General features: G+C 40.1%; 1 protein-coding gene and 1 long non-coding RNA gene across 51 annotated transcripts in view; one reads left to right on the forward strand and one right to left on the reverse strand.

Annotated features, from left to right (window-relative positions):
• The window catches only part of LOC116670945 (ankyrin-3), a 152702-nt gene that overhangs the window by 48290 nt on the left and 93202 nt on the right, over positions 1 to 11210 (reverse strand). For 22 of the 50 annotated variants that reach the window (XM_032501708.1, XM_032501707.1, XM_032501706.1 and 19 more), the window contains 10 exons: positions 10346 to 10543; positions 9828 to 9926; positions 9536 to 9634; positions 9236 to 9334; positions 8876 to 8971; positions 8086 to 8158; positions 7584 to 7643; positions 5679 to 5714; positions 3189 to 3312; positions 33 to 44 (listed from right to left, as the gene is read on the reverse strand). In XM_032501708.1, coding sequence (XP_032357599.1) covers positions 33 to 44; positions 3189 to 3312; positions 5679 to 5714; positions 7584 to 7643; positions 8086 to 8158; positions 8876 to 8971; positions 9236 to 9334; positions 9536 to 9634; positions 9828 to 9926; positions 10346 to 10543 — 896 coding nt within the window. Of the gene's footprint in view, positions 1 to 32; positions 45 to 3188; positions 3313 to 3937; positions 4143 to 4318; positions 4534 to 5678; positions 5715 to 7583; positions 7644 to 8085; positions 8159 to 8875; positions 8972 to 9235; positions 9335 to 9535; positions 9635 to 9827; positions 9927 to 10345; positions 10544 to 11210 lie in introns of those variants that run through there. The other 28 variants (XM_032501675.1, XM_032501672.1, XM_032501676.1 and 25 more) reach the window with 8 other exon arrangements.
• Positions 1 to 11210, forward strand: part of LOC116670977 (uncharacterized) — a 27648-nt gene that overhangs the window by 11329 nt on the left and 5109 nt on the right. The gene's annotated exons all lie outside the window — the stretch shown is intronic.

The raw sequence follows: 11210 nt of genomic DNA on the forward strand, positions 1-11210 counted from the left end.
GGGGGGGGGGCTCGTCATGCCTTCAGCCTTACCTGACTTTGGGACTAACAGTAAGAACGGACATGAGGAGAGAATAAAAGATCGTGAACAAACAGAGGAGTGGACAGAGAGATGCTGAAAGGAAAAAAGCCAGGTTGGTAGAATGCAGCCAGATGCTGACTGACTGACTTACTGACTGACTGACTGCGTGGCTGGCTGGCTGGCTGGCTGACTGACTTACTGACTGACTGACTGCGTGGCTGGCTGGCTGACTGACTGACTTACTGACTGACTGACTGCGTGGCTGGCTGGCTGACTGACTGACTGACTGACTGCTTGGCTGGCTGGCTGGCTGGCTGGCTGGCTGACTGACTGACTGACTGACTGTCTCTAGGCCTGTAACAATTATTAAATAATTGTCTAAGCGCAATTTTTTGAAACAATTTCCATTTCTTTGTTTAACCGCAATTTATTTAAACATTAGGTAATGTTCTAAGGGGTATGACTGTAATTTCAGTTTTATGTTAATTTAAGACAAAAATCAATGTGTCATGAAAATAAAGAGGTGCGGTTAACTTCACAGGCTGTGTACCTGTGTTATTACATTGTCTGGGATACATAACCAAAAGATGTATTCTGGGATTCATTTGAAACTTTGATTTATTTGCAAAAGTAATACATAAATAAATATTTGTAAACTGGACTAAAAGAGACTAAAAGTTTATTGTAATTGTTTCTGAGACAATTAACTGTACAATAGAAATTGGGAATACTTCCAGCTCTACCTGTCGCCCCCGTTTTGCATCCTCACCATTCGCTGTCTGACTGACTGTCCGACTGACTTAGAGCATGTGTACAATTTACAACTAATTCCCTTATAAACTCCTCATTTTTGGAATATCAGAGCAGCTTCATCTTCCCCTCACGTATACTAATTTTGGAGATTTATAATAGAGTTGGAGGAACGAGGGGTTATTTAGGCCTCCAGGGTTCAAGAAGTTTCCTCTAAATGTTTGCATAAATGATGGTTTTGGGCACTTCCATGCTTGGATGGGCATTAAAAAGTACAAGTCTGTGCATGCAGACATTTAAGTCTGCATTAACTGAATAGTTTTGGCCACTGTGGGAACCTGAAAAGACTACATTGACTTTTATCACCTTAAAACAGTTGCCATGGAGTCATGCTTCTGTCCCCCTGATGAATGCTAGTCCAATAGTCACTCTTCTTTAAGCTCTGTTTTTGGTCTCCATGCTCCTGAGTTAGAAATACTACCGTATGTTCCCCAGCTTGTTGCTAACTTTGTCTGTCTGCTATTTGGTACTGAGCAGGTAGACGTACAGAAAACATATGTAAAGAGTTTCTCAGAGCTCTTTTTACTGAAAACTGAGACTGTGACTGAACCAACACAGTAAAGTTGGGGAGCATAAATCCAAAACAATAAGCTGAAAGACACTAAAATCGGGTGATAATTCTTGGTGGGCTCTTCACTACGAGCAAACCCTTTAATATTACGCAGTCTTTTGATCCATTGTTAAAGCTACTGTATAGTGCGTAGTTTCTTTGTCCCTCATTAGGAATTCTAAGTTATGACAACAAAACTGTTGCGCGTCCACGTGTGGAGCTGAAAGCCTTAATTAGCTTTGTAGTAACTCATTTTGCAATGGCTTGAATCTAACAGACGTTCATTAATGTAAAAACGTTACGCACTAAAGCTTTAATATAAAATGTTAGTACAGCTTTAAGAGCAGAGTTCACTGCAACTCCAAAGACGTATTTGGGTAAGAAACTCCAAACAAATGTCAGCCCGAGGTCAAAATTACCCTCAATGCTATAGCAACGTCAGCTGATGCTCCTGGGTATTGTAGTATTTAGAGAACAAATAATTCCATCTGACGGCCACAACATAAACCTACAAAATCATTAGATTTTCCAGGAGACTTGTTAGTGTATATTCTGTTGAGGAACGTTGAGGATATCATTAAAATAAAAACTTTAAAACGGTAATATACAGGGGGACAGAACAACCTTTGGACCAAGCGGCTCCTACCGCGTCACAAATTTTGTTTTTAAAAGTTTTAGAACAATCACTGAAAAAACAGACAACATACATGACATCACGACAACTTTCTTTCAACTCACTAACACTGAGTTTCGTAGATAATTCACTTCCCAAATTGACTGAACTGCAAAGAGATTTGAACTCATTCCTGCAGGGGAACCAGCACATGTGTTAAACTAATTCACAGAAACACACTTCCCACCCCACTCAGACAGTGTGTGTTGATGTAACCCTGGGCTCAGGGCCATGCAATCGAACATGTTTCTAATTTCCTGTGGCTCCGTTTCTGTGTGTGTCACCGCTCAGATATTCAATGATGTCTCCCTGTTCAGCGGGTTGCACAAGTGTCAATATTCTTTGTGTGAGCAAATAAGTTCAACAGCCACAGAAAGCGAACTATGATCTCCCATTGGTGAGAGGAAAAGATTGTGTTTCAGGGGTCAGAATAATGCAAAGTCTACGTGCCATCTTACTTTGTCTGGACAATATATGAATTCATTAAAGACTTTTTTTCTGTTACGATATTACTTATAAACTGGAAACAACTTCATTAAGTAAAAAAGACTCTTCAACATATCTAAACTTTAGTGTATCTATCAAATTTATTGTGTTATGATGACTGTAATCACCAAAATGAGACCATGGAGGAGATGTCTATCACATGCCTACAATTTAGGACAAATTCCCAAAAAACTGTTGCTTCCAGTCTAAGACTGCACTTTGCTATTTTGGACGAAGTGGAAAACTTGGAAAGATTTCCTCTCTTTCTGAGCAAGAACAGCGTTAACAAATTGCACTGTCCCATTTATATGAGAGACCCTACAACAATCTGGTCAGTGTTTATAAGACTCATACAGCTAATAAGCTACGACAGCTTCCTACATGTTGGACTCTTGGGCTCTGTGTCCTACAACTGTCAAGATATTTTACTATAAGTCAACAGTGTATATTTGCGTTCACCAACTTTGAAACCCTGCGAGCCATTGTAATGTGCTTTGTCTAGAAAATGTTGATGTTTCATCAACAAATGTCTTGTTTTGTGACAGCTGTAATTCAACATCAAACTGCTACATTTACCCTAAAAAAACCCTCAGAAATAGTCATAATATTGACTACGGACTGGCAAGGTAGTGTCATAGTGCTTCTTACCTCTGTGACCGCGCACCAACACTGAAGCCCATGTAGCCCTCCTGAGGGAGCGAGTCGTCCCCCAGCTCCCGCAGGTCCTGGGGGGCCAGATATTTGTCTGTTTCCCCCGTCATGGCATCGTCACCTGCAGGTTAAAACACACAGTGATGACGAAAGGTTACACATTGTCTTTCCATCTTTTATGAGTATTTGCTATGACTATCCCTCTTGTGTGTGACCGGTTAAAAAACTAAGTTTATAGAGAATGAATGAAGTCAATAAAACCCTTAATTATATTAGCTTTACTTTGTTCCTTTGGGGGATTCTATGAATGCAAAGGAAACATATTGGCCCTTGGCACATTGGTGTTTCTTGTTTTTGCCGTTCATGCTGACCATAACAGAGAAGCTCTTTTAGACTGACAGATCAATGCAGCCTCTGCCCAGAGGCTGTTTTCCAGTTCAGCACTAGTCCAACGAGCACGCACAAACAAAAGTATTTGCTGTCGCTAAAAGGCTTTTTGTCCCTAAATGACAAACAAATGTTAACAGTAAGCTTGCAAACAACAAAAACTGCTGCTGTCAGAACCTTTTAATGTCAGGTTAGTTCAGTGAGCTAGCAGGAATGGCAATAACAGCGGTTTAACAATTTTATATCTAAATACAGTTTCATATAAAGTCAATATCCAGTCAATAAAAACCCAGCAGAACCCTCATCACAGCAAACAAATCATTCAAGCCATAATAAATAAAAAAGTGGTTGAAACATACGTTACAGGCCTAGCAGGGAAACAGTAAGCGGCATGTTATTCCCCTCAGAGTTAATGTAGATCCTACTGATGAACCGGCGAGCACAGAGTTGAAAGGGAGAAGGCAGGAGAGGAGGAGTTAAAGAGGGGAGAGTGGAGCAAGTGCATGCAGGCGGAGAAACGAAAAGAGAAAGAAAAGGAAGGCATTCCAGCAACAAAGCACCGGAGACCCCCGCCTCACCCTCCTGTCCCCTCATCCCCTGCAGCTACAGCACCCCTCCCCCCCTCCTTTTCTAAACTTTCTTCCTCACACACACTTTACAGACCCCATCTGGCGACATTCCAGTCCTTTCTCCGGGACCTTGCTGCCTCATATCAGCCTCCTAAACAAGCCACAACTCACCTTCTGCTTTAAAGCACTTCATTCAGCCAGAATTCCAGTGTGCAGGATTTGCACCCTGAACTAACTTTTGCTTTTAACTTCCTTCAAACCTCTCTCTCTCTCTCTCTCTCTCTCTCTCTCTCCTGCATATACACACACCCACTACTGTCTGTCTCTCTTTCACAGTCCGGCGATCCCACAAACAGATCAGCTTTCTCCCGCCTACCCACCCTGCTCTAGGATTATCCAGTGTGAGTGTGTAGCTCACTGCAGGACAGAAATAGTAAGTGGGTGTGTGACTCAGTTGTCGAACACCTAACTCTACCTAGGCAGCACCTATTGGAGTATGTACAGTGCAATATACATCCTCACTGCTCTCCTTAACTCTCTTATTTCTGTATTTATTGATATACTCTGCTTTGTTTTGTCTTGTCTGTCTCTGCTTGTTTAGGCCAAGGTAAAGCAGCGAAAGATATTCCTAATATAGCATACACTTACACTGATATTGATTTCTTTAGGTGTCTAAAATACGTTTAGCTGCTGCCCCTGTCCACAGCAGTGCATTGCTCAGCTTCCGTGTCGGTACTCCTGTCTGTTTCTCCAAACTCGGGGCGTGCCGACCGCCATTTACTGTAGGTAATAACCTGATTATGGACAAGTGGACCTCGTACTGCCCAATTTCAAAATATCCAAACTATCCCTTTAAGTCTGACTAAAGTCCAAATGTAAACTATCAATATAGGATTATCTTAGTCACAGTATACTGATTGGTTGCCTTCTTATTAACAGTCCTTTATATTTTTTAAATGTTTTTAAATAGTAAGTGTGATATATTTAGAATATGAAATGTCAAAGCCAAAGAAAGGCATGCAGGGCCAAGGATGAAAACATTGGACACTATGTTATGTTGTAAATATGTTACTGCCTTATAAGTAGTTAGGTTTTCTCATGATTTAGTTTTTCTATCCATGCTGACCACATATTAATTAACTTAACAACTCTGGAAAACTCTTTGTAAAGTCCAGAACCGTTTGTAAAATACTGCAGAGGGTTTGTGGACTTATTTAGACTGTGGACTGTGTGAGTTATTAGAGATGTAAATCATCTTTGTTATTCAGCTGAGCCTTCATGTGAGCCTGTTATGTGTGTGTGTGTGTGTGTGTGTGTGTGTGTCTAGAATTACACTTCATATATTTTTAGATCAGAAATTAAAGATGGCCACACTACGCAAGCAAAACATCAGACAACAACTCCCACGCAAATTCAGTGTGAGGACAAACATGCACATAAATATACATATGAAAAATAAGTTTAGTTCAATTAGTGCAGCTGCAAACCGATTATTGAAGTTACAGCAACATCAGCATTTTTTGGAACTTACAGGAATAGCTGATGCAGATATTTCCAACATCCATCTCTGTTCAAATAAAGCAGAAATACACCTTCACCCATTTTTTTTAAACCCTTATGAATATTTGCAAATGTTTTTAAATCAGACATGCAGGAATTTTAGTGACAGAGACGGTTGTATCCAGTTTTTCTCTTCATCCCTACGTTCTCTTTCTCAACTCATCCCACATATTTCTCTTTTTCTGCCCCCCCCCCCCCCATATCTACTGCAAGTGTGCTTCACTAGAAAGACATACTAAATATTCAGCCAAAGAGTCATAATTCATGGAACAGAACTTGACTTTATGACATCCTGCACAGGCCATTCTATATAGAGATCGATGTGACATTATACCGCATGTATACAGTATGTATGCTGTCTTAAAAAGAACAAGGCTGTACTGAACAGTTTTAAGCTTCATTTATAACGTTGACATTCGAAAGCTGCTCAGCTTTTTTTTTTTTTTTTTGCATGTCTATTTATTCTGTTTCAACCTGGTATTTCTGCACAGAATTAGGCCTGCATGATTAGTCGTTATACAATCGCAATTTCAATTTTTTAACTACATTGAGCTCAAGATTTTCCAAAAAAAGTGGTGGGTACAAAAGGACTCATGACAAAATCTGATAGGTACGCATACCCACCGCCCCCACCAAAATCGACGCCTATGGTTATAAGCTAATCAGCGGTTTGTGCTAGCTCTTTCCAAGTTAGATACGCATTCAATTAGCATGTGAATATATCCCAGAGAACTTGGTACATTGGGTTATTTACCCCTAGGTCCATTTTTCTTCCTTTAATCGGAAGAGTCACTTTGATCAAATTGACGATTTTTTTTTAGGGTGGTGGCGTCAGAAAATATGACAACAGACATTTGAAGCATCATTTGAAAACCTCAATAGAAGCTTTGAATGTAAAAAGAGAAGAAAAAGAAAAGACATTTGGTACAGCCCAAATTATAAATGACAGCTGCAGAAATTGAAACTATAGCCCACCTGGTAATCTCATGATATCGGTTCATATTAGACTACTAGAGAAAGTAAACTTTTGTTTCTGCATGCTGCCGAAAGTAAGTAAGGTATTAAAACTGGCATGTGCGAACAGCATGAGACTTCTTAAAACAGAAATCTACCATTTTTTACAAATAACGCTTGATAAAATTTTCCAGAGGGCAGAAGGGAAACAAGATATTTATTGAAAAATCTCAATATATCAATTTCTAGTTGTTTTTCCTCTGCTCAATCTCATCAGTGAGAGTTGGTGAAAAGTTCAAGTTCAGCCGCTTTTTAAACCACACTAGAGACCATGAGAAAAGAGACACACACACACACACACACACACACACAGACACACACACACACACAAACAGAAGCAGCTGACACCGTGTTTGCTTTGGCCCGAATGAGGGAAACTACAATGGAAGCGTCACCGACAATCCCCCCCGAAGACAAAGGATCAAGTGTGTGTATGTGCCGTCTACTCCATGGCATGAAAAGAAATCTGTCACACACTCCACAACGCCATATGCAAACAGTTGGCATGGCAACCAGGAGGAAAAAAAGGCATATTCCCTACATTTCAATGCATGAAAATACTGGAGGCTCTACAGCAACACAGCACGAGAGAGTCGAAGCGGGAAGCAGCAGCTAAAAGTACTCGAGTACAAGGCGGTGTATCACATTATACAGTACCTCTGACTGAAATATGAAAGATGGAGAACCTTTACTATAACACAAATATTTCCTACTTTCAATTAAATAAAGCACATATAAATCATGACACCAAAGAGAAGAAATTGGCGATGTTAAGAACAGAGGACTGACATGCAGAAAGAAAGACTTATGAAAGAAGAAGAAGATTTAAAGAACAAAAAAAATGAAGAAAGATGAAAAATACCTTCTTCCACATCAGATATATAGTCCTCTGTGATCATTTCGGGGACATTGGCTTTACAGACTGTGTAATTGGGATGGAGGAGAGGGTTAGAGAAAAAAGGAACCAAAAAATATGGGAAAATGATATCCATAACCAACTGAAAGGCAAAGAAAAGAAATAACAGTACATGTTCAAATAAAGGTTTATATCGTGATTGTTGATGTCAAATTAAGAAATATAATGGAATTAGTTAATGATGGAAACAAAATGTTGGTACTCAGCAACAAAATTAAAATAACGGTTTCTATGACGACAACAGTGGGGATATTTTGCAACCAAGGGACCAGCACTTTGACCTGTTACAGGCCAAATACCTAATATGAGTCAACCTGGGATTTCATAGACGTTGGATGTCTCTGCCAGATTTTGTGACTGAGGTCGAGTTGTGTGTGGAGAACCGTTTTGAATGGATTTCATATAATCCAGAATTTACACATCAATAAGCAGTAAAATGAATCTGTACCTTCATCATCGGACATGTCCAGCACCTCGTTCATGGTCTCTGGAACGTTCATCTTATGCTTCTCAGACACAGTCTGTCAAAACAATTGTTACAGAAAAGTTTTAAATTAAAGCCGTTAATTACACAATGTCCGGCAAATAGAAAAAATAAAAAAAGTTTAATCTATCAACTAGCGTTGCTCTGGTTGGTTGATCTTGATGTGGGTCTGGCTAGTCAGGCTATTCCTTCGTGTCCTCCTTAGCTACTAGCAACCGCGTCATTACTTAAAATTCCTCATGGGGGCGGCAGAAACAACTCACTATAGCTCTAAGACTTTAGCTAATGTGCAACGTAACACGTCTTGTTGTTGCAGGAAGTCTTCAATGTGATTAGCTTAAAATGGCAAAGTAGACCCAGGGGCAGTTAATTATTAACAAGTACAAGTACTTGTGGGTTTGTACATGATGCAGAATTTATCAGAATATCAGGTAAACATGGAGGAAGTGTTGAGTTTGAAAAACAGCAAATCATGAAAAGCAAATTAGAAAACAGATTAGAATACAAGCAGACGTCTTACTATCATATGATAGAACATACCTACAAAAAATGAAAAATAAAGATTAAGGCCTTTACTGCCATTTGAGAAGATATAATAAGTGCATATGGACATTTTTCAGTCCGTTGTGTTTTCAAGAGTTCTGTTCACTATGTTAAAATAAAAGCCCTTGCAGACAGGCATTGTTTTATTTCCAAAAGGTAAGGGTTTGGGAAACCAAGCACACACACGGTATGTTTGAACACATGCTCTCACCTGAGTGGTCAAAGTCTCCTCTGTGACCACTTTGAGTGTGTCGACTACAGAGATGTAGCCGAGCCTCCTGGCAATGGACAGGGCGCTGTTCCCATTCTGGACAAAAAAATAGAATAAAAGAGGCGAGTCATTGGTTTAAAACAGTATCAGGATATCACAACTATAAAGTACTAAAGTGTGCACTAAAACCTTTAATATCAAAGCTGTTTTACATCTGATTGACTGGCTATTTGGTACTTTTGGAAGAAGTTGGAAACAGAGAACTGATTACAATCTACCAAACTCATGAGCCAGAATCACACTTTAATAAGATACTGTTTGTCTGAGTTTGTGTGTGCGCGTGTGTGTGTGTGTACTCACAGTTGTGAGTTCGTTAGGCGATGCTCCATGATGTAGCAGCAAGTTGATGATGTGTGTGTGCCCCTGCTGTGCAGCCTGATGGAGAGGTGTGTAACCATTCTGCAGAGGAGGGGAAAAGAGAGTTAAATACTAAATACATACATGCTACCCCCACTGACGTGCACAATCCCGGATGTACAGCGAATATTTACTGTCTGAAAATACAGTATGCAATTGCTCAAATCTCTGCACACAGAACTAAAGGAATAAACACAAACACACACTCACAATCACACACACACACACACACTAATTTGTTACCTTGGTCTTAGCGTTGACCTTCGCCTGATTTTTCAGCAGGAAATTTACCATCTTTACATTGCCGTAGTGACAGGCCACATGGAGAGGAGTGTATCCCAGCTGATGATACAGAAAGTTGGAAAAATGTGATTAGCAAAGAGAAGATCATCCAGTCATTGTTGTTGGTACTGTCTCCTCTTTTTCTGCTTAAATTGTGAAACTTTATATAGTTAATAACTTTAATCGCTGCAGGGCCTGAGAAGCTGTCTGATCTCCAACCTGGTGACCAAGGACAAGAAGACACAATCATTACCTTGGTCTCAGGGTCTATAGTCGCTCCCTGGTTGACTAAGACCTCAGCAACGTTGACTTTATCCTCCTGGGCAGCCAGGTGGAGCGGAGTCAGACCAGACTGAGGACAGACAGACAGACAGACAGACAGACAGTTAAATATACAGACAGAGAGAGAGACGGAGGGACAGAAAGGCGTTGAATTGAGTACAATACAATCCAGGTCTGTGCATTATGGGGATCATTAACAAGAGAATGGGAGTCGACCTTACCAAAACCAACACAAACTAAAAAATTGCATACTATTAGCAATTGGACATACTGTGTGGACACACACACACACACACACACACACACACACCTGGCGGAGTTAATAATTGGCAAAATAATAATGTTGGATAATTTTGAACTTAGGCCCTGGCCATTAAACAGAAGTTTATAGTACACACACAAACGCACCATACATGTAAATATTACTCCTATGCTATGAAAAACAAAAACATATGTATCAGTGGCAACTTTTCCACACAGATCTCGTACCTTATTGCTCATGTTTATCGGAGCGTCTCGAGCCAGCAGCAGCGTCACTATGTCCACGTTGCCTTCCTGTGCTGCGAGGTGCAGAGGCGTGATCCCCTGGCGGGTCACCGTGTTGGTGGAGGCGCCGTACTCCAGTAACGTGGTGGTTATCTCCATCTGATTTTTCTTGGCTGCAATGTGGAGCGGTGTGTAACCGTTCTAGAGACAGAGAAGGGAGTTACCACCATCAGTCACTCACATACAGCCGCATTCAGAATATCGGGAATCTAAATCTCAGTCTCTTGTTTAATGCAATAGTTTTTCCATTTGGGAATTATGTTTCTTAACCGTTTTGCTTGGTTTCATTATCTTACATGGAATTTTGTGTAAAGCTGCAATATTGTGATGTTAATATATGGATAAACTGAAATTGACAGCCATATTTTCAAGCTCAATTCTCTTTATGTCAACATTGCTGCAGTTATTAGTTTGATTGATAGCCTCGTAAAATGTGCATTATAAAGGGGTGTACAACTATATTTTAAGCACTTGGAGAATTTACAGTTTATGTCCAGGACCTGGACATAAAGATATTTATGAATAAAAAAAGCTAAAACTATTTTATGTCTAGGGTCATTTCCTGAAAACACAATGAGAGTAAATGTTATTGAGGCCTAGCTGAATTCAGTGGCAACATTTTCTGGATAGATGCCATTAGAGTGTTACAGCAAAAGGGGAATTCAACCAGCCAATCAACAACGCTTCACTCAGCTATAGTACACAGTGTAATTGCATGTGGGTGTTTGAAACTAGGTCAGCCGGCTTTCAACCTGAGCCAGAACCAGAGAGAGAGAGAAAGAGAGAGAGAGAGAGAGAGAGAGAGAGA

Source organism: Etheostoma spectabile, chromosome 21, assembly GCF_008692095.1.
Source record: "Etheostoma spectabile isolate EspeVRDwgs_2016 chromosome 21, UIUC_Espe_1.0, whole genome shotgun sequence".
Classification (NCBI taxonomy): Eukaryota; Metazoa; Chordata; class Actinopteri; order Perciformes; family Percidae; genus Etheostoma; species Etheostoma spectabile.